Source organism: Cydia fagiglandana, chromosome 26 (genome assembly GCF_963556715.1).
Source record: "Cydia fagiglandana chromosome 26, ilCydFagi1.1, whole genome shotgun sequence".
NCBI classification, from domain to species: domain Eukaryota; kingdom Metazoa; phylum Arthropoda; class Insecta; order Lepidoptera; family Tortricidae; genus Cydia; species Cydia fagiglandana.
In genome coordinates this window covers 1,953,282-1,976,620 of record NC_085957.1, presented here as the reverse complement: position 1 = coordinate 1,976,620, position 23,339 = coordinate 1,953,282, and the positions used below count along the sequence as shown (strand labels likewise).

The window sequence follows — 23,339 nt, the reverse complement described above, 5'->3', positions numbered from 1 at the left end:
GAGTCAACCAGTATACTGTACCTCGGCGTGCATCCTGGCCTTGTGCATTTTGAGCCCCACTTGTCCTATGAACGTCTCGCTGCACATGTCGCATGCCACATTCCTCGCGGGTTGCGCCAGCCGCACGTGCGACAAGTATGTCGAGCTCTTACTGCGAGTCACCCTGTATACTGTACCTCAGCGTGCATCCTGGCCTTGTGCATCTTCAGCCCCATTTGTCCTATGAACGTCTCGCTGCACATGTCGCATGCCACATTCATCGCGGGGTGCGCCAGCCGCACGTGCGACAAGTATGTAGAGCTCTTACTGCGAGTCACCCTGTATACTGTACCTCGGCGTGCATCCTGGCCTTGTGCATCTTGAGCCCCACTTGTCCTATGAACGTCTCGCCGCACATGTCGCATGCCACATTCATCGCGGGGTGCGCCAGACGCACGTGCGACAAATATGTCGAACTTTTACTGTGGAAGGAAAGGCATACTCATACTTGGTAGTAGGTAATTACATGTCAGCTTACATAACTATTTAGTAGAAATACATTATGATACAGATGTATTACATAATTAATAATTATTTTCCATCGTATTTTCACGGAAACCTACGAACCTGTCTTGCTATTTCAGTCAGTCTCGGTACAAAAAGTACTGAGGTTGACTGAAGTAGCATGTCAAATACGAACGTTTCCGAGAAAATACGATGGAAATCCATTATGCGATACATCTGTACATGATTTTGGTAGAAGTGTTGGTTCTTTCTCTGGAGTTCCTCCTTCTTCCTCGCGTTATCCCGGCATTCTGCCACGGCTCATGGGAGCCTGGGGTCCGCTTGACAACTAATCCCATGATTTGACGTAGGCACTAGTTTTACGAAAGCGACTGCCATCTGACCTTCCAACCCAGAGGGGAAACTAGGCCTTATTGGGATTAGTCCGGTTTCCTCACGATGTTTTCCTTCACCGAATAGCGACTAGTAAATATCAAATGATATTTCGTACATAAGTTCCGAAAAACTCATTGATACGAGCCGGGGTTTGAACCCGCGACCTCCAGATTGCAAGTCGCACGCTCTTACCGCTAGGCCACCAGCGCTTACAGCGCTGCGCAGCGGTTCTTTCTCTTGAGTTATAAACTCATAAGTTACATTTCGTTTAACCTCTCATCTGTTTATAGAATCTTGACCGAATTTTTAGTCATTTTTTTTGTCGAGAACAATATCTTCTGCTCTTTACGGCGCGACTGTGTTTTGACTCACTGTTTTTTGACCACAAAAGGTTGTCTGTAAAGTCGGTTTAGGGACGACAATTTTGCGTGGTAACGTCATAAGAAAACGTGACCGTAACGTTACCATGGAGATATGTCCACAACGTGACACTTTTTCGTGCATGCTACCGGTGTTCATCGATTTATAAGACGTTATCACGTCAAAAGTCCCATTTATATTTCAAACTAGCGCCCCACCCCCCGGCTCCGCACGGGTTACACAAAACTTTAACAAATTATACACCTAAACCTTCCTCAAGAACCACTCTATTGGTAGGTGAAAACCGCATGAAAATTCGTTTCCTAGTTTTTGAGTTTATCGCTCGTGATATATACAGACGCGGCGCAGACTTTGTTTTATAAGGTGTAGTGAGATAAAAGTTATTTGTTTCACAAGGGGGCAAAGTTATTGTTTAACCGTTCGTGCTAATATTGATACCCTAGCAAGCGAAAGATTCCAAAATTGGACCACGAGCGTAGCGAGTGGTTCGAAAAATGGAATCTTAAGCGTTGCGTGGGGTTCAAAGCACGAGGGTTAAACAAAATTTGCCCCCGAGTGACACACAAAATTTTTCACAACACCAATCCGAAGCAAATATTAAATGCAAAATAATAAACAAAATCAAACCAAATCAAATCCAAATGAATGGTATTAAATATTTATCATCCAAAATCATCATTTAAAAGTCAATTCTACCCGAAAATATAAGAAAACAACTCAAAAATTGCATTTGATTACTTTGCCTCACATGTGAATAAAATGCAACTTTGCTAACAGTTTTTGAAGTGCAAAGTAAGCCTTTCCGAGCTGGTGTGGTGAAAAGATAGTTTATTATTCAATTAGGCATATTACGATGCATTTATTAACGCCAAATAAAGCTATACTATGAAGACGTGAAGCTATACCGTGAAATCACATTATTGTCTTTTCATTATGTAAATATTATGCGTCAATCAACTATTTCTTGTTGTTATTCTGTCTCAGCCAGGAGACAATAGTAGCATAGTTTGTTAGAACTGCCGTACCATGTTCTACAAGCATGCTTAGTAGGAGCCCCATTATGGAAAGGCCATATAACCACCAAAAAATTCAAGTTTGGTTCATTTAAATACGAAATAACTAGTATTTTAGGAGTGACCCAGGATACTGTAATCAAGGCAACTAGTGACAAGAAAAAGTTGATTCACCCAAATAAAAGAAAACTGGCGAAGTTGTGTATAGTGTGTAGCTTTCAAATAGAGCTCGACGGCTCATCCTATTGTCTATTGTTAAGTAAAACCGCTCGTGCCACGTGCCACCACCACCTGCATAAAAAATATGTACTTCGGTTACTGAGTGCCGGCGAGTCGAACGCTACAGAACCAGTCTAAAATGTGTCATCGAGATGCCTAACAAAGGCGCGTTATCGGAGAGCGCACCTACACTGGTTTATTGAGCGTTGGACTAGCCCGCGCTCAGGTGCCAAATAGAATAATAAAGACCTTTTTTTGCAGGTAAGTAGCACGTGCGGTTTTACTTAACAATAGACAATAGGATTAGCCGTCGAGCTCTATTTGAAAGCTACACACTATACCACCGGTGAAGTTAGGGTTGAATTGCAACATTGATAGGGGGTTAGATAATCAACTCACATGAAGCTCTTCCCGCAGTGTTGGCACTCGTACGTCTTGCCCGCGTGCATGGCGTGATGCTTCCTCGCTTGCCCCCTGTATCATATACGATACATAAAAAATATGCACATTTGAGACACTCTAATGTCAGTTCGATTCCCGCGAGACAAGTGAACGTAAAATAATAATTGAATGCAGTTTTATTTCTTTTTAGGGTAAAACGGGACCCTATTACTAAGACTTCGCTGTCCGTCCGTCCGTCTGTCTGTCACCAGGCTGTATCTCACGAACCGTGATAGCTAGACAGTTGAAATTTTCACAGATGATGTATTTCTGTTGCCGCTATAACAACAGAATAAAATAAAGATTTAAGTGGGGCTCCCATACAGCAAACGCGATTTTTGACCAAAGTTAAGCAACGTCGGGCGTGGTCAGTACTTGGATGGGTGACCGTTTTATGGGCATTTTTTTCCGTTTCTTTGTGTGCTTTATGGTACGGAACCCATCGTACGCGAGTCCGACTCGCACTTGCCCGGTTTTTTCAAATAAAAGATTGTGTCTTTTAAGTGAAATGAGCTAACAGGTTTTAAGGCACTTTCCTTTAAAGCCCATTAAGTTTTTCCACCCTGTATAGTAAGGATAGTGGGCGTAGCTATCTCTAGACACATAGCTGCACTCGCAGAGGAACTTTCAATCAGTGAACATCTTGGTGTCTCTGTCCCGCTCTGGCTGATGTGCTGTCTCTGTCTCACCTGTCTCTAGACACATAGCTGCACTCGCAGAGGAACTTTCAATCAGTGAACATCTTGGTGTCTCTGTCCCGCTCTGGCTGATGTGCTATCTCTGTCTTACCTGTCTCTAGACACATAGCTGCACTCGCAGAGGAACTTTCAATCAGTGAACATCTTGGTGTCTCTGTCCCGCTCTGGCTGATGTGCTGTCTCTGTCTCACCTGTCTCTAGACACATAGCTGCACTCGCAGAGGAACTTTCAATCAGTGAACATCTTGGTGTCTCTGTCCCGCTCTGGCTGATGTGCTATCTCTGTCTTACCTGTCTCTAGACACATAGCTGCACTCGCAGAGGAACTTTCAATCAGTGAACATCTTGGTGTCTCTGTCCCGCTCTGGCTGATGTGCTGTCTCTGTCTCACCTGTCTCTAGACACATAGCTGCACTCGCAGAGGAACTTTCAATCAGTGAACATCTTGGTGTCTCTGTCCCGCTCTGGCTGATGTGCTATCTCTGTCTTACCTGTCTCTAGACACATAGCTGCACTCGCAGAGGAACTTTCAATCTGTGAACATCTTGGTGTCTCTGTCCCGCTCTGGCTGATGTGCTATCTATGTCTTACCTGTTTCTAGACACATAGCTGCACTCGCAGAGGAACTTTCAATCTGTGAACATCTTGGTGTCTCTGTCCCGCTCTGGCTGATGTGCTGTCTCTGTCTCACCTGTCTCTAGACACATAGCTGCACTCGCAGAGGAACTTTCAATCAGTGAACATCTTGGTGTCTCTGTCCCGCTCTGGCTGATGTGCTATCTCTGTCTTACCTGTCTCTAGACACATAGCTGCACTCGCAGAGGAACTTTCAATCAGTGAACATCTTGGTGTCTCTGTCCCGCTCTGGCTGATGTGCTGTCTCTGTCTCACCTGTCTCTAGACACATAGCTGCACTCGCAGAGGAACTTTCAATCAGTGAACATCTTGGTGTCTCTGTCCCGCTCTGGCTGATGTGCTATCTCTGTCTTACCTGTCTCTAGACACATAGCTGCACTCGCAGAGGAACTTTCAATCTGTGAACATCTTGGTGTCTCTGTCCCGCTCTGGCTGATGTGCTGTCTCTGTCTTACCTGTCTCTAGACACATAGCTGCACTCGCAGAGGAACTTTCAATCTGTGAACATCTTGGTGTCTCTGTCCCGCTCTGGCTGATGTGCTGTCTCTGTCTTACCTGTCTCTAGACACATAGCTGCACTCGTTGCAAAGGAACTTCAGTCGGTGAACATCTTGGTGTCTCTGTCCCGCTCTGGCTGATGTGCTGTCTCTGTCTCACCTGTCTCTAGACACATAGCTGCACTCGTTGCAAAGGAACTTCAATCGGTGAACATCTTGGTGTCTCTGTCCCGCTCTGGCTGATGTGCTGTCTCTGTCTTACCTGTCTCTAGACACATAGCTGCACTCGTCGCAGAGGAACTTTCAATCAACATCTTGGTGTCTCTGTCCCGCTCTGGCTGATGTGCTGTCTCTGTCTTACCTGTCTCTAGACACATAGCTGCACTCGCAGAGGGACTTTCAATCAGTGAACATCTTGGTGTCTCTGTCCCGCTCTGGCTGATGTGCTGTCTCTGTCTCACCTGTCTCTAGACACATAGCTGCACTCGCAGAGGAACTTTCAATCAGTGAACATCTTGGTGTCTCTGTCCCGCTCTGGCTGATGTGCTGTCTCTGTCTTACCTGTCTCTAGACACATAGCTGCACTCGCAGAGGAACTTTCAATCAGTGAACATCTTGGTGTCTCTGTCCCGCTCTGGCTGATGTGCTGTCTCTGTCTCACCTGTCTCTAGACACATAGCTGCACTCGTTGCAAAGGAACTTCAGTCGGTGAACATCTTGGTGTCTCTGTCGCACGCATTGCCGCTTGAAGCGCACGAAGCAGATCTCGCAGGCGAGCGAACCCTCGCTCTGCAATGTTAAAAACATCTTACATTCTGCCAGTCATGAAAGCAAAACAATTTCGTGCCCTGCGCGATTGTTTGTTGAAATGAATGTTTATGAATGTTTTCCATTCCTAATGTGCCTATGCAGTCTTGCAGCTAGTTGTACACAGGAACCTTGGCTTGTGCTGTTGCTTAACTTGTGTGTGTAACTGATTTGTGATTATATTTCTTCTTTATTTACCTACTTAATTTTTATAAGTGAGAACCTGTAATTGGCTCTGTGAATCTATTTTAGTTTTTGGAAATGTTTATAGCTGTTGGTTTTCCATGTATGTAATAAAAATAAAATAAAATAAAATAAAATTTGTGTCATGCAGGGTTATTATTTATTTATTTATTATTTATTTATTTAAACTTTATTGCACAAAATACAAATAAAATGTACAAATGGCGGACTTAACGCCTAAAGGCATTCTCTACCAATCAACCATAGGGCTAAACAGAGATGTAATAAAAATGGTGCGAGAAGTAAGAGAATTTAGTTAACTAGGAATTTAGTTATTCCCACTAGTTACCACCAAGTTCTTACCAGTGGTAACTACTGGAAAAAAATTTCCCACCTTTTACCGTTGGTATCTACTGGGAAAACAAAATCCCACTAGTTACCACCAAAATATTGTTAGAATTCAATAATAATAAAAACAGTATAAATGTAGCGTGCTGTAATAAAAATTCCCAGTAGTTACCACCAAGCCGAGTTGGTAGTAACTAGTGGGATTTTTTTTCCCAGTAGTTACCAGTGGTAAAAGGTGGGAAAAAAATTCCCAGTAGTTACCACTGGTAAGAACTTGGTGGTAACTAGTAGGAATAACCCGACTATAGTTCGTTCTTTTAGCATTAGAAAGAACTCCACAGAAGCAAGCGTGCAGTTTTTATCAGGCTCTTTAATTGTTAATAATTATTGAATTATCTAATGTGGCATGGTCAATACATATAATTTACTTCAAATTATTACCGCTAAAAGTGCCGGATTTGGAACCACAAGCTTACTTGTGCGAAGTTCTTTCTAAAGCTAAAAAAACGAACTATAATTTCGTAGTGTAAATGCGACGTGAAAACTTAGCCCCCCCCCCCCACCTCTGGCGTCTTTCGAGCGTCGGCGTCTACAATTCTATGGCCGCTGCTCGACGCAACGTCGACGCAGCGTCGACGCAACTGCGCAGCGACGTCATTTTCCATAGCGCTGACCAGACGCCGACAGACGCCGACGCTCGAAAGACGCTAGATGTGGGGGGGGGGCCTTAGAGTCGCGAAAGTGTCTGCGCTGCGCGGACGTGTAGCTTCGTTGCTGATGGGGCAATGGTCACTGCGATACTGTGAATTTCACGACACTAATTATTTCACAAATTTACTGTCGCATATATCGAAACTAGTTTCGTGACACTGATTACATGCATGACACTAATTTCGTAAAGCGGGATTTACATTACGAAATTAGTGTCATGCATGTTGAAATCGGTTTCACGAAAGTAGTTTCGATATATGCGGAAGTAATTTTGTGAAATAATTAGTGTCGCGAAATTCACAGTGTCGCAGTGACCATGGCCGCATCAGCATCGAAGCTACACGTCCGCAAAGCGCAGACACTTTCGCGACACTAAGTTTTCACGTCGCATTTACACTACGAAATTAGTTGCATGACACTAATTTCACCAAAAAATCGCGCAGAGCACGAAACTGATTTGCATTCGTGAAATTAATGCATGCATTATGAAAGTACTAAATTACACGTGAAACTGTTGGTAAAACTAATGCCACGAAACCAATTTCATGACACTAATTTCGTAATGTAAATTCACCTTAATGTAAATACCGCTTTTAGACCGATTTTCGAAATCGAAAATGTATTGACTACTTTTAAAAATATTTACCGGACTGTGCCGTAATCTGTGGTTGTTGTAAGCGGCCTCAGCGTCGAAGCCTTTCCCGCAGTCGTCACACCGGAAATGGGACTCCAGGTAATTCCGGGACTTCTTACGCGAGGCGATCTCTTCCAGCTGCTCCTCCTACACATAAAATAATTGTTAATGGGGATGGCAACTGTCAAAGGTTTGCATAGATGGCGCCATCATAGCTTGCCCCTTTCTCTAGTTTTGTTCATATCATAAATTATTCATAAATTATTTATTTGCGTGAATAGGGGCAGATTACAGTTGTTATATGCATGCAAATATTTGTTGTATTTCTTAAATCTCACGTATTTCACGTATGGTGGTTGCAACCAACCGTATGTCATTCTTACCTTGCTCAAAACAACAATTTTCACGGCATACGAACTCTCAAATGTGGCAAAATCGAACACAGGCATAAAATCGTTTTCTGCTTTCCTGAACTTCCTTGTTACCTCTTCTTTCCTCTTCCTTTTCCTTCTGACTTTTGGCTTATCTGTATCTTTAGGTTCATCAACTTTTACTGCTATCTTTTTCTTAGTTTTCCTTCTCTTCTTTAATGGTAACTCTAGTGTATCATCACTAAAATCATCATCAAAATCAATATTATCATCAAGAGCTATGTCCCACTCTTTCTTAGCATCTACACTTTCTTCATATTCAAAATTATCAACATTTACTTCAACTTTTATATTTTCTATTTTATGTTCTTCACTAACTTCATCGTCATCATTATCTACAATAACTTCAGTTTTCTTCTTAGCCGCAGTTCCAGTTTTTCTTTTTCTTTTTGTACTTTTGTTTTTATCTTCGTTTTCTTCAGTTTCTGTTTTCAAATTGGCATGCTCTATAATGCCGTCTATGTCAACAATGTCTATGTTGGGTTCAACTTTTATGTCAGCTGAGGGAGTAAAATAAAATGTAATACACATAACAGGTTAAAATACAATGGAAATAAAAATAATAGAAGCAAGCTTAGTTTAATTATGACAATCGGTCTGGCCTGGACTAAGTTTAGTTTAATTTTGCACCGGTCCGGTCTAGTGGGTAGTGACCCTGCATGTGAAGCCGATGGTCCTAGGTTTGAATACCGGTAAGTGCATTTATTGTGTGATGAACTCAAATAGTCAAACAACACTGCATTGCACATAAATAAGGTTTTAAATGTATTTAGTTACTTACTTCCAGTTAACCTTTCAGCTGAGGGTGTGTCAACAAACTCTGTGGTGGTGACATCTGTTGTTGTCAAGTTGAAGGGTCTGTTAGAAGGGCGTGTTCTGGCAACACAGTCTGTATCCCACTGGAAAATAGTCCATTGATTATCAGACACATCAAAGCAATACTTCTTCTTCTTCCTCGGTCCCTCATTGCTGAGGATCGCGACCATGTATGCTACATCTCCACAGTGTGCGATCATAAGCAATACTTACACTATTATTAACAGTGTGTATAGATTTAAACCAATTTTTTAACATGCAGATATGTGACGAGCAATACTGCAAATTTTTATATTAAAGGAAAAAATTATGCTTCCGGCAGGACTTGAACCCAAAACCTCTGTAATCCATGTATAGCTCGTCTAGAGAAAGAGGTTGTGGGTTCAAGTCCTGCCAGAAGCGTAAATATTTCAATTTTTTCCTTTCATATAAAAATATGTATGGATTTATTTTTCATTTTATTTTGAACTAGACGGGCCCGCAGCTCCGCTCGCGTAAATGAAATAAAGAGTTCGTCTTATGTTTAGTTAAATACCGACATTATTATATATTCAACCCTGCCATGGTTTAAAACTGTGATAGGGATTTCTTATTTGTAGCCGTTATTTGGATAACTCAATTCGCAAATTAGTCAAAAAATGATGTGATTTGATAAAAGGCAAGATTGTATTTTTTCATCTACACGTATTGATTTAAAACTTGTTTCAAGATAAAATTATTATTTGTTCTTATAAGCCTAGTTGCAAAAACGTTCATTAGATTAATTTTCACCTTAAGACCAATATGGACGACCACCGCCCTTAAATCGCCTTTTCATACAAACATAGGTAGTCTAGTCCTCTCGGTCTTGCGATAGCTTTCGTCAGTCGCCATGGCCGAGGTTGAGCAGGTCTTGAGCAACTACGTCGTATCAGCGGTACCTAGGACGTCCACTCGGGCGTCTCCCATTTTGCTGTCCCAAGTACCTGCGCTCTCTTCACGGCACGATCCTCTCCCATTCTCTCTAAGTGTCCGAGCCACCACTGAATTTAGCCGCTTTTGTCTCTCAATATTTCGCCACTATATCGGACCACATCCTTATTTCTATGGCAACAAAATTATATTACGATATTTGGCTGACTGCTGACTGTATGTTTGCTTATTTTTATCAGGTCGCTCAATAATATCTGAACATGCACTTTAATCTACCTACATAACTTACTATCAACTTTGTATTTTTGGCCCATCTCAGCATTCTTAGCCCGTTCCCCGGACGAATGGCAATGTTTGCCGAAGCCGTGAAAGTCAATCTGAATAATATAACTCAAAAATAAATTTAAAACAACAAAATACAAATCGATAACAATAATATAGTAATTACCATAGACATAATATATATATAGACGTAGTCTCAGCGAGCTGTCACTGTTGCCACTTTTGTTTAGTGTACGATTAACAATGAGGCCCACGTTGCTGTAGCCATGTCGATAAAGTCATATCGATAAACTATCGACATTTTTTGCAATTTTAATTTTACTTCAAAGGCTTAACGATACCTAAAATGACCAAAAACGCTTTTATTCTTTATTGTGGTTATCAGATCACAATTTTATAGTCACGCCCCAGCAGGGAACCAAGGGAAAGTTCAGATATTTAATTAAAATACATAAATACCTCCTAAAATAGGTGTTCCGCAATAATTGAATTATATTATTATATTATAATATATTCATTATCCATTAGCATTTCAATAATGTTTATGTTTAACGAAGATATTGAAGCTTCAATTAATCGCTATTTCGTTCCGCTGTGTAGCGTTTATCGATATATAACATGATTAAAATCGACTTTTCACATCCCTAAAAGAGCACACATATACGCTTTTACGCACACATACACAGGGTGGGCGCATCAAGAAAGGCAACACTTGATTTGAAGTCCGCCTTGTCAACAATATGGTTGTCCTTTTTTGACAAACGGAATTTTAAAAGAGCGAGGTGAGAGAAATGATACTAGTTGCTGCGTCGTGAAAGAGAACAGAAAAGGTTGGGCCCTTGGTAATTACCTTGATTGATAAGAATGATAAGTCATATATGACATAAATCACTCGTATGGGCTCTATAGACTAAGGTTGAGGTTGACAGCACTTTTTATTTTACTTCGTGTAAAAAAACTCAGAAATACCTGTATACCAACATGACAAACATAATTTAGTTTACTTTAACTTACGGATTTTTTGGTCTAATCTGTAGCACCGCCAAACGAAAGCAACCGAGAGTTGCCGAGAAATGGACGATGTCGTCAAATGAAGATTGTTTTCAAAATTTCATTTCCTTATTGTAAATTAAATACGCATCGGAAGCGATAGTTTTTATGCTCTAGTCCTATTCCCATATGTAGATAATTGGTTTGAACAGTTTTTTCTTATCGTACGTGCGTTGTATTCGAGAAACGTGTCAAAAACTTTTTTAGAAATTTGTAAGGCGCCATCTCCCTTCTTCCCTCGTTTTTTATCCCGTTCTAGTTTTTCAATTTTATATATATGATGATGATTCTTTTAAAATTCCTTTTTGCTGTATTATCATGGTTTTTATACCGAATCTTGTTGAAACTACAGTCAGACACAAATTTTGATGAACATAAAACAAACATATCCTATAAATTTACATACCTCTTTGTTGAGTAGCCCCTCCACAAGATACCGTTGTGTGTTCAGACACATGTCTCTAAAAGAACATTTGAGCAGCTGTGTGCCACAGTACGTGCACAGATTGACATAAGACAAATAAACCTATGTATTTATGTACCTCTTTGTTGAGCACCTCCAACAAGTAACAAGATACCGTTGCGTGTTCAGACACATGTCTCTAAAAGAACATTTGAGCCGCTGTGTGCCACAGTACGTGCACAGATTGACATAAGACAAATAAACCTATGTATTTATGTACCTCTTTGTTGAGCACCTCAAACAAGTAACAAGATACCGTTGTGTGTTCAGACACATGTCTCTAAAAGAACATTTGAGCCGCTGTGTGCCACAGTACGTGCACAGATTGACATAAGACAAATAAACCTATGTATTTATGTACCTCTTTGTTGAGCACCTCCAACAAGTAACAAGATACCGTTGTGTGTTCAGACACATGTCTCTAAAAGAACATTTGAGCCGCTGTGTGCCACAGTACGTGCACAGATTGACATAAGACAAATAAACCTATGTATTTATGTACCTCTTTGTTGAGCACCTCCAACAAGTAACAAGATACCGTTGTGTGTTCAGACACATGTCCCTAAAAGAACATTTGAGCCGCTGTGTGCCACAGTACGTGCACAGATTGACATAAGACAAATAAACCTATGTATTTATGTACCTCTTTGTTGAGCACCTCCAACAAGTAACAAGATACCGTTGTGTGTTCAGACACATGTCCCTAAAAGAACATTTGAGCCACTGTGTGCCACAGTACGTGCACAGATTGACATAAGACAAATAAACCTATGTATTTATGTACCTCTTTGTTGAGCACCTCCAACAAGTAACAAGATACCGTTGTGTGTTCAGACACATGTCTCTAAAAGAACATTTGAGCCGCTGTGTGCCACAGTACGTGCACAGATTGACATAAGACAAATAAACCTATGTATTTATGTACCTCTTTGTTGAGCACCTCCAACAAGTAACAAGATACCGTTATGTTTTCAGACACATTTATTTATTTTATTTATTTGGGGCATCAACAGCAATACAAAAAGTACATGATACATAGCACAGTGAGCAAAAAACAAAGCCAATAACAGATGTCCACAATAATACAGTTAATATACAATAACTAAGTGGAAACAACACAAAAAAAATGTTAAGAAAAAAGAAGGGAGAAAAAAAATACATTTCATAAAGTAGGTGCATGGGCTTGCGTAACATGTGTTGATGTGTGTGTGTCACATGATGGACATAAGTAAAAGACAAAGACAAAACCTATATTGACAACCGGTCTGGCCTAGTAGGTAGTGACCCTGCCTGTGAAGCCGATAGGCCGTAAGGGCATTTAATTGTGTGATGAACACAAATATTTGTTCCTGAGTTATGGTTGTAATCTATGTATATAAGTGTGTATTTATCTATATAAGTCCCTTAAAGGGATAAGTTCGCCTTTGTACTGCCTATCCTGTGCCATAAATTTGTGTTTTGTACAATACATAAGTATGCATGTTTAGTATTCAACCTACTGCTATACTGCTTTATATCACCGCCTAGCACCCATAGTACAAGCTTTACTTAGTTTGGGGCTAGGTTGATCTGTGTAAGATGTCCCCTAATATTTATATATTTACGTACCTCATGGTTGAGCAGCTTGGTGACAAGATACTGTTGTGTGTTCAGACACATGTCTCTAAAAGATTCACATTTGAGCAGCCGTGTGCCGCAGTATGCGCAGAGGTGTTGAGGCAGTTTATCCTTGTGCACCTGAAATGGCACCTTATATGTTGTAATATAAATAAATATTAAATTTATTTAGAATTTATTAAGATTTATTTTAATTTAGATTAGTTTAGTTTTTAACTTTAGGTAGATTTTAGTTTTTAATCTTTTTGATGTTACTCATTATACTGTACTATTTTTGCTGAATAAAAACCATACATTTAGAATTATGTGATCAATGATGAATTCAAATCAAGAGTGAACAGGCACCTTCTGGGCGAGCTTTCGCCATCCTAGGCCACGTCTACGCCTCGGCTAGTCTGTGGCCATGAGGGTCATGAGTAAGCCCATTCGTAATAAAAAAAAATGTTTAATAACTACAGATAAGTGAGATAAGGATACAAATTACTAATTCAATTACAACTAAAGCTTACAAATAAGTAAATAAAAAATGCATTGTATATGGTTGCGTATCTTATACCTTGAAATGAGCAATTCTTGTATATATTTGTATATTTTATATATTTCGGGGATCATGGAAATGGCTCTAACAAATTTCGATGAAATTTGCTATATGCGGGTTTTCGGGGGCGTAAAATCGATCTAGCTAAGTCTTATCTCTGGGAAAACGCGCATTTTTGAGTTTCTATGTTTTCTGAGCAAAGCTTGGTCTCCCAGGTACTTGTAATAACTGTCAACTGAGACTAGGAGTTTGTTGTAGTTATGACATACTATCTTTTGCCCGCGACTTCGTCTGCGTGGAGTTAGTACTTTGGGTAGCTTATATTTTATCCAAGCTTTTTATTGACTCCCCATACATACTTCCACCCCCCTCACCCCCTTTAAAGGGTGATTTCTGTGATAAAAACTACCCTATCTCCTTCCTCGGGACTTAAACTATCTCCATACCAAATTTTAACTAAATCAGTTCAGCGGTTTAAGCGTGAAGAGGTAACAGACAGACACACTTTCGCATTTATAATATTAGCCCGATATATATTAATAGTGTAGCGGAGTTTTACTTTTAGGGGGATGTAATGACAACCTCGCTACATGGATCTCTAAATATATATAGCACAGTATAAAATAGCTACTGCAATGACCATGAATCAACACTCGATGGGCGCACAATTCCATCTCCTCTCAATCTCGTAGGTATCTCTTGTTATGAATGTAACCTCAACTCTCTCAGGGAAAATTAGAAGGGCCCCAAGTCCCGTGGCTTATATCGGTGGATGCACGGCACAACTGAATCTCCACAACACAGGAGAACTCATCGTGCATCCCGCAACTCATATATTCTCATAAACTCAGAATCTCATATATCTCTCAACTCATAATATGCGATGAGTACTGAGGTGGGGACCATGTGGTCCCCGACGAGCCTCCACAACAACCCCTACAGCTCATCCATCAGCCTCCATAAAGAAACCTCCAGTAACTCAAACCGATAAACTCTAGCCACCTCACTTGTTACATTCAAACTCGAGCTACACACAAAGAATATCACACAATTCTTCAACTCAGATAGATCTCAAGGTCGTCGCTAATTCAAGGTCACTGCAATATCCATATATATCAAAATATAGATATGTTTCGCTTACCAAGAATCTCCTGTACGTGATGCACGCGCCACGGCGTCACACCACCTCTTACGTACCAGAAATTCAGACGACCTCTCTCAACTTGTCTCAACTCGGTTCCCGCCATCTTCCTCGCTGTCACACATGACACTGCCGACCGCCATCGCCAGTGTTACCAGTCAAAGTACGCTAAGAGTGACAGATAAGATACATACCACAATGACAGTCTTCGCGATCTCCGCGACACTCCCCAAGGCGAAAGGGTTACATCAGCAGCGTCATTAGCTGACGCGTCCATTCGGCTATTCGCTCTCTAGCCCAAATGGCAGCATTCCTCCTTACTCTTGTCGCTTCCTCTGGCCGTTCTTCCATAACACTTGGCTCTCTCACTTCTGTCTCGTGTGTATCAGCAGCGGGAGCTTGCTCAGTTTGCGTAGGACTACTCTCAGAATCTAACACAGAAACTTCTTTCTCGGTTGCAGACTCAGTAGGGATTGTTAGCTCATCAATTTCCATCTCGGGCTCGGGTATTGTTTCTGATGCTTTTATGGGTTGCATAGCTTCAACCATCTCACTTTGCTCAATTGGTGTCTCTGCCTTCTCATTGTCTCGTGTTGGTAGTTGTGCATAATCCGTTGGGCCGTACGTATCAGACTCTAAAGGATACAGATGGGCTATGGATCTCGTGAACTCTGTATTGCCAACTACTACTTTGGCTGCTCGGCATTCACCATCACGGCTTCGGATTAAACTTGATATTTTACCAACCTTCCAATTGATTCTATTTTTGGTATCATTCTTAATCTGTACAATGTCACCGACTTCTGGAGACTTCTTTGACATCACTCGTGGTTGTTTATGAGAGTGGCTGAATCTCTCTCGCAGACTTGGTAGATATTGATTGGTGAACATCTCTTTATATTCCTTAAGAATCCTCTGACCTCTCTTCCAGCCTTCAACCAAGTCGACTTTGGTATTGGTGCCTTGCGAGGTTCCCTCGCCAAGTTCTGGGTTTATTTCTAGACACTGACCTAGAGACAGAAAATCAGCTGGTCGCAGCACTCCCTCTGGGTCGGAACCCACTGCAGTCAAAGGTCTCGTGTTCAATACAGCTTCAATCTCCTTCACTACTGTATGCATTTGACCGTCTGTTAGTAAATGCTTGTCAAGTGTGCGCTTTAAGCAGTGCTTTACCAGTGCTACTAATCTTTCGTAAAAGCCGCCTTGCCAGGGTGCAAGCTGCGTGATGAATTTCCACTTTATATGTTTCTCCTGGCAGTATGAATGTATTAGTACTTCACTCGTCAGCTTGAACTGTAGTGCATTGTCGGATATCAATACTTTAGGTGGTCCTCTGGCCGCCACGAACCGCCGTATCGCTAGCAAGCACTCCTCAGCTGTCAAAGCCTTGACCAACTCCAAATGTACAGCACGAACTGCTAGACATGTCAGAAGACAAATCCATCTTTTTTCTCTGCCAGTATTTGTTTCCACTAATACCGGACCCAGATAGTCCAATCCAGTAAAGGTAAATGGAGAACTATAATTAACCCTTTCACTGGGTAGTGCAGGTGGCGGTGGCAGTTTGTAAGGACCTCCAGAATACTTCTCACACTGCAAACATCTCTTCAGAGCTTTCTGTACTTGGGCTCGCCCATGAGGGATCCAATACTTTTCGCGTAATATACTTAGCGTGTGTGGAACCCCAACATGGTAGTTGTCTCTATGCGTCTTCAGTATTATCTGGGTTGTGAAGGGCGATTTCTTCGGAATAAGAATGGGATATCTCTTATCATACGACAAATTAGCATTCGCGAACCTTCCTTTGCATCTCAAGATCCCATCTTCGTCTACAAAGAGACCTAAGTTTCGTGACAAACTGGTCACCTTTCCTGAAACTTCTTCTGAAAAGAATTTTCCTTGTAACTTTTTAATCTCAGTCACTGTCTCTTCAAACTTCTCTTCATCTGATGGGTTTTGAATAGAATCCACACTTTCATGAAGTCTAGTGACTGCAGGGTTATTCTCTAATTCAGAAAGGTCAAGATCACTATCTTGGTCCTCATAGCCTCTTATTGTCATCTCTGGACCATCCACCGTGTCCAGAGCCCTCCCGGCCAAGCACATTTCTTCCTTCTTCTGCTCCTTAGGCCAATCACTTTGGTCTTGTAGAAGAAAATCTGGACCATGAAGCCATAGATCCTGTTTATGATGCCACAATTCAGGTCTGGTAGCAATGTCTGCAGGGTTCTCTTTTGAGTTGACATAGCGAAGCTCTGCACCTAAGGTATCCTTAATTTGCTTGATCTCATTGACTCGTCTCGATACAAATGGTGGAAGTAATCTACTTGATTTGATCCAAGCTATGACAACTTGACTATCTGTCCACAAATATATCTTGTATATATTTAGGTCTATGTGGCTTTTAATATACCTCAGAAGCCTACTTCCTATCAGACACCCTAGCAATTCAAGTCTAGGAATTTTGAGGTCACTTTTGTCTTCTGCTGGGGTTACTCTGGATTTAGACATGAGAAACGCAGTTGATACTTGCTTTCCACTTATGACGCGCAGATAAACAACTGCTGCATATGCATTCATAGATGCGTCAGTGAAGCAATGTAATTCATACTTCGTACATTCCGACTTTGATCCACTTGCGACATGTCTTGGCAGTTCTACGTTCTTAACAACTTTTAAATTCTCAATTATGTTCCTCCATGATGTCGACAAGTCTTCAGGCAGAATCTCGTCCCATTTTAACTTCCTAGTGCAGATCTCCTGGAACAAGAGTTTCCCTGGTAGCATGAGTGGTGACACAAAACCGCATGGATCATACAGACGTGCTAGCACTCTCAAGACTCCTTTCTTAGTAATGCCTCTGTCTATGATCTCACTCTCAAAGGTTTCGTCACTCAGTTTGAGCTTTAAAGTGTCATTTTCCAAATTCCACACCAAACCGAGGATCTTCATCTCACTTTCCTGTTTAGCTCTCTTTTGCTTGGGAATCTTCTCTACAAAATCTTTGTCGTTGGACATCCAGTCTCGTATGTTCATTCCTAATTCTTTAAATGAGTTTGTAGTTTGAGCATACAAATTGAGAGCCTCTTCTCTTGATTGAACTGAAGTCACTAAATTGTCCACATAGCATTTATCTGCTATCACTGGAAGAAGACTTTTGTTGGTTTTTGAAAGGTGATATCGAATTGTTGCCGCTAGGAGGAAAGGACTCGATATTACTCCAAAAGGCACTCTGCAGAACCTGTACTGCATGATATTGTCTTCAGTCAGTTCCTTTTTCAAATCTTTGACCCAGAGAAACCTGGTCACATCTCTGTCCTCTTCTTGTAGACCAACCTGAAGAAAAGCCCTTTCAACATCGGCGGTGATAGCAATTTCCCCAATTCTAAATTTCAGTTTCAATCCTGTAAGGTCTTCCAGCATGTTCGGACCTCTATATAAGCACTCATTCAAGCTCTTCTCGTTTTTCAGTTTAGCTGAAGCATCATAGACCAGTCGACCCCTTTTTCCCTTCTGTTGAACCATATGAAAAGGCAGATAGTGAACTGGATGGTCAGCAGGAATGGTAGGATCCACAACTTCTATTATGTTCGCTTCAAGTTGTTCCTTCAAGATTTCCTCATACTCCGTCATGACTTCTTTATTTGACCTTCTTAATACTCCCTTTAATCTTCCAAAGGCAAGTCCAAAATTAGTAGGTAATTTTGGTGGATACTCTATCCACGGCCACTTGACCTGGTACCGTCCTTCACTGTATTTGACAGTATTGTTAAAGTGCTGAACGGCTTCTTCCTCACATGTAGTTTTTGGAGAATCACATATCCCGATGCTCTCAAGTGACCATAAAAATTTGACATCTATGGTGCGCAGAGGAAGATCTGGTTCTGTAAAATCTTGATTGATGTCATGGCACTGGCAATATGTAGCAACTGATAGAATGTCTCTTTCTCTGTTGTTCGTAGCACTTCCTGCGAGGAACCAACCAAAATCAGAATCTACTAGATAAGTATTATTTCCCAAATCAACACTCTTCCTGATAAATGAGAAGTATAAATCATTTCCAATCAACAAATCGATGCCTTCACCAGTAGAAGCATCGTCCGCCCAGATGTCTATCATTGGTGACTCTATCTTAGCTATGGGTAGCTCTGCGGTGATGTGTGGAACTATATTCACTCTAATCAGTCTTTCAACATTACGTTTACTCACTACAGTTATTGTTGCATATGGGCATAACATTTCTCTGGGCTTTTCTGATCCAAACGTAAAAATCATCAAACAATCTTCTCCATCAGGTTTAATTTGTAATAATTTTGCTACTTTGTTTGTAATGTAAGTTCGTTGACTTCCAGAATCAAGTAAAAGTCTAATGCTCAGACTTCTCCCCTCCGCTGTCCTTACTTGGGTTACTGCCGTCTGTAAGAAATTAGATGGTTTATTCAACGGTACGTTAACTGAAGTCATGTTTGAAAGAGCCATCTCACTAGCCTCACCCCTTTGCACCTTTTGTCGACACAGTGCTCTATTATGCATCCTAGAGCAATGTACACATCTCCTCCTTCTTGTGCACTTGGAGGCACGGTGTCCTATTTGAAAGCACACATAACACCTATCCTTGAGCTTCCCAATCCTCTCCTTATAAGTGTTAAATTTGGTGCAGTCCTCACTATAATGTTCTTCATTGCAAAATATGCACATTCTCTTAGGGCGTTTCTTGCTGGGTTGAGTTGAAATTGCTTCCCTCCTCTGTTGCCATTTTCTCTTCTTTACAGCTCTAATTTGCAGCGTTGCTGTCGAAGCAGGTGTACTCATCTCCGTTGTGTCACTGGACTTTACTGGAATCCCAGAATGTTCCATGTTTGTAACAACCGAACTCTCCATGGCTGTTATTACGGCATCCAAAGCCTTCCGGATTGCAGCAAAAGAATCATCGGTTGACATAAGCCACACTTGGTATACCACTCTTGATGGAAATTTATTGAGTATGATAACTCTAAGGTGACTAGCATCAACTTTCTCCCCAAGAGCCTCTAATACCCTAAGGTGTTTCTCTATATTGTTCAGAGTGCGCCTACAATCTTCAGGTGAATCCTTAGCTACAGCTAAATTTTGCAAAGCATCATTGTGAGCATCGATGACCTTTGTAGGTTTACCAAAGCGGCTATTGAGAATGTCCACCGCAATCGGGTAATTCATGTTAGTAGTTTCCAGACCCTCGACTGCTTGTAAGGCTGGGCCTTCTAATGACGCTAGTAAGTATGAAAGCTTCTCAACGTTGGCAATGTCCTTATTATCAACATTAGCTGCGAATTTATCCCAAAAAGTGTTCCATTTTAGGATATCACCGTTATATTTCCCTAACTCTAACTTAGGTAGACGCGTTCTATGATTGTTTTCCCCTTCATGGCAATATAGTTTTATTGCGATTTCTAATTCGGTTAGCGTGTCCTCCGCTTTTACTTGCATATCTCGACATTCATTGCACAAATCTTCTTTTATATCCGCCGCACCAGACAAATATCTATTTAAATCTGTTGTGAGCGCTGACAGTCTATTACTAACGTTAATTCTAACAGCAATTATCCTGTCCCTTGCTACGCCAGTCTCAATGCTGTTAAGGGCCTCTGCGGCTCCCTTTAACGCTTCTGTTAGCCTTTCCAGGCGCAATTGTAATGTGGAAAGCAGAAAGTCCATTTTGTACGCAATGCAAGCTACCGATATACTTCATATGCTTCTAAATCTCCTGTTAATCTTGCATTTTGTTTGATGCTAATCTGCAATGAAATGCATTCACTTGAAGTCGAGTTTAAGTACCATAAAAGTTTGATAATTTTACATGAAATTGTAAGTACTTTATTACTTCATAATGAAGTCGCCTTAAATCTATTACTTACAATGGTTTATTTAGCAGTTTACTTCCACACTTTGGCACTTCTTAATTAAGTATTCGCTCACTTTTATTAGTTTTCCACTTCTATAACAAACTTTTCTCACAACACGCAAAAGAAAAACGGGTAAGTTTGGAAAATACGAACCATAGACAAAGTAGACTAACTTATAAACTTCATTCTTAAACATCCTCTACACGACCAGACCGATCGATCTGTCGTATCCGAACGGTTCCGTACCAAACATAAAAAATAATCCGTGACTTAAACAAAGTCCGTAGGGAAAATAAAACAACAAACAAATGTTTCAATATATTTTTTGTAATAAAACTAATGAGGAAACGTGCACAAAATGGAAAATCTACTAAACAAATTTGACAATTGAATTTGACCGAAAGTAAACAATGGCGTGTTTCTGAACGTGTTTAGAAATTAAATTCAGTATTGCCAGAATAAAAACATAATTACCGCTCCTATCTTATAGTTAGTCAAAAGAGTGTCTCACTCCATAGACAGATAAAACTATACTATCTTTGTCTCACACTAGCACCCAAAAGAAAAGGATGGGTAGATTTTTTTTTAACACGGTATACAACCCGCGCAACAAATGCTGATTTATGGAAAAGAAAAAAAAAAACAAGATCTCGTCTGTCGGCCGGTTCACTGTGTGATAAAACTCTAGTATCAATCAGTAGTATCACTACTGAGCTCAAGACATGCACATTCTCTTCATGGCTGGGCAATTATCTCTTCTCATTCTCTTCATGTGTACGCACCACAATGGGTCATAACTATCCCATGTGTACGCACCACAATGGGCATACCCAAACCAAAAAAAAAGTCAAGTTGAATAAAGAAATATTTCAACATACGACAACTCTTTCTCATTCCAAACACGTGAACCGTAACCAACATATTTTTAAGCATCTCCACCAAAACATGTAGCGGAGTTTTACTTTTAGGGGGATGTAATGACAACCTCGCTACATGGATCTCTAAATATATATAGCACAGTATAAAATAGCTACTGCAATGACCATGAATCAACACTCGATGGGCGCACAATTCCATCTCCTCTCAATCTCGTAGGTATCTCTTGTTATGAATGTAACCTCAACTCTCTCAGGGAAAATTAGAAGGGCCCCAAGTCCCGTGGCTTATATCGGTGGATGCACGGCACAACTGAATCTCCACAACACAGGAGAACTCATCGTGCATCCCGCAACTCATATATTCTCATAAACTCAGAATCTCATATATCTCTCAACTCATAATATGCGATGAGTACTGAGGTGGGGACCATGTGGTCCCCGACGAGCCTCCACAACAACCCCTACAGCTCATCCATCAGCCTCCATAAAGAAACCTCCAGTAACTCAAACCGATAAACTCTAGCCACCTCACTTGTTACATTCAAACTCGAGCTACACACAAAGAATATCACACAATTCTTCAACTCAGATAGATCTCAAGGTCGTCGCTAATTCAAGGTCACTGCAATATCCATATATATCAAAATATAGATATGTTTCGCTTACCAAGAATCTCCTGTACGTGATGCACGCGCCACGGCGTCACACCACCTCTTACGTACCAGAAATTCAGACGACCTCTCTCAACTTGTCTCAACTCGGTTCCCGCCATCTTCCTCGCTGTCACACATGACACTGCCGACCGCCATCGCCAGTGTTACCAGTCAAAGTACGCTAAGAGTGACAGATAAGATACATACCACAATGACAGTCTTCGCGATCTCCGCGACAAATAGTATATATGGATTCTAGCGGTGCACGCACCCCAGCGTTAGTGGTAGTCTTCTAAATACTTACAGGGCTTCCGATGATGTGAGCGAAAGCATCACCTAGTTTGTACTCATGAATATTGTACATTCTCCCTTCGACCGAGAGACAGGCGCGGCACCACAAGTTGCCTTCATTTGACGATTTACTAAGTGTTATATCCATTATAAATTACTAATTTTACTTTAAATATATACTAATATTTATAATTGATTTAAATTTATGATTAATATGTGGATTTCTGTATTCTAATAGCGAAATTAGGACATAGGACGCGAATACACAAAGCAAAGATGAAGCGAGCTTTGACAGCTGAGCTGTCAGATTAAATGCGTTCAGAAATTTTATAAGTAAAATCCATAAAAGCCTATCAAAACGGGATGATCAAATCGACCTATTTGATCAGGAAAAATTGTTATGAATCATAATCTCACAAAAGTTTGAAGTTTAAAATAACTTGCACCGCTTTAGCTATAAAAAGCGCTGCCAACCTAGCTATGTAACCTGCTAATTCTATTCGCGGTATGCCATACAATTTAATCAGATTGGGTGAAAAAGACATGGTCCGATACGCACGTCTGTTACCGCTTTCAGTTTCCGAACGAATTAATATGACAGTCACTAGTACTACTAGTAGTATCACCACCACAGCTGATATTAAATTGAAATTTCCTGGCTAAACATGCGTTTGTGTTTCAATAATAATAAAATACAAATTAAAGTACTGAAGAAAACGGGCCGTGTCACACAAGCTGTGAAATAAGTATACGACAATGAACATAACACAAGAAGATTCGCTCCAACGCGGGTTGCTATGCTGCCGTGTTTGTTTAATGCTGGACTGTAGATTGTACAATATACATGAGTATAAACTCGCCGATACCTTTACTCGTATCTCCGGGACTTCTGTAAGTATAAAAGCTTCTACAGACGTTGCTAATGCTGCTACAGATGG

General features: G+C 40.8%; 4 protein-coding genes across 4 annotated transcripts in view; 1 reads left to right on the top strand and 3 right to left on the bottom strand.

The window, feature by feature from the left end:
• LOC134677278 (zinc finger protein 425-like) overlaps nucleotides 1-22,671 on the bottom strand; it is a 98,937-nt gene extending 76,266 nt beyond the window's left edge. The window contains exons 1-6 of the mRNA XM_063535710.1: nucleotides 22,415-22,671; nucleotides 13,010-13,138; nucleotides 8,660-8,777; nucleotides 7,831-8,378; nucleotides 7,460-7,594; nucleotides 5,426-5,553 (exon numbers count right to left, since the gene is read on the bottom strand). Of these exons, the coding sequence (XP_063391780.1) occupies nucleotides 5,426-5,553; nucleotides 7,460-7,594; nucleotides 7,831-8,378; nucleotides 8,660-8,777; nucleotides 13,010-13,138; nucleotides 22,415-22,549 (1,193 nt within the window). The 5' untranslated portion in view covers nucleotides 22,550-22,671. The remainder of the gene's footprint in view (nucleotides 1-5,425; nucleotides 5,554-7,459; nucleotides 7,595-7,830; nucleotides 8,379-8,659; nucleotides 8,778-13,009; nucleotides 13,139-22,414) is intronic.
• LOC134677633 (uncharacterized) lies at nucleotides 14,107-18,901 on the bottom strand. The gene is made up of 2 exons (XM_063536094.1): nucleotides 14,428-18,901; nucleotides 14,107-14,394 (listed from the first exon to the last, which is right to left on the bottom strand). Exon 1 carries the CDS (start codon nucleotides 18,814-18,816, stop codon nucleotides 14,941-14,943), a length of 3,876 nt encoding a protein of 1,291 aa, XP_063392164.1. The 5' UTR covers nucleotides 18,817-18,901; the 3' UTR covers nucleotides 14,107-14,394; nucleotides 14,428-14,940.
• LOC134677634 (uncharacterized) lies at nucleotides 18,939-22,340 on the bottom strand. The gene is made up of 3 exons (XM_063536095.1): nucleotides 21,854-22,340; nucleotides 19,191-21,820; nucleotides 18,939-19,113 (listed from the first exon to the last, which is right to left on the bottom strand). The coding sequence occupies exons 2-3, from the start codon at nucleotides 20,389-20,391 to the stop codon at nucleotides 19,064-19,066; spliced, it is 1,251 nt and encodes a 416-aa protein (XP_063392165.1). The 5' UTR covers nucleotides 20,392-21,820; nucleotides 21,854-22,340; the 3' UTR covers nucleotides 18,939-19,063.
• Nucleotides 22,672-23,043: 372 nt separating the features above from the next.
• LOC134677533 (zinc finger protein 184-like) overlaps nucleotides 23,044-23,339 on the top strand; it is a 69,600-nt gene continuing 69,304 nt past the window's right edge. Inside the window, exon 1 of the mRNA XM_063535999.1 lies at nucleotides 23,044-23,292. Coding sequence (XP_063392069.1) covers nucleotides 23,158-23,292 — 135 coding nt within the window. The 5' untranslated portion in view covers nucleotides 23,044-23,157. The remainder of the gene's footprint in view (nucleotides 23,293-23,339) is intronic.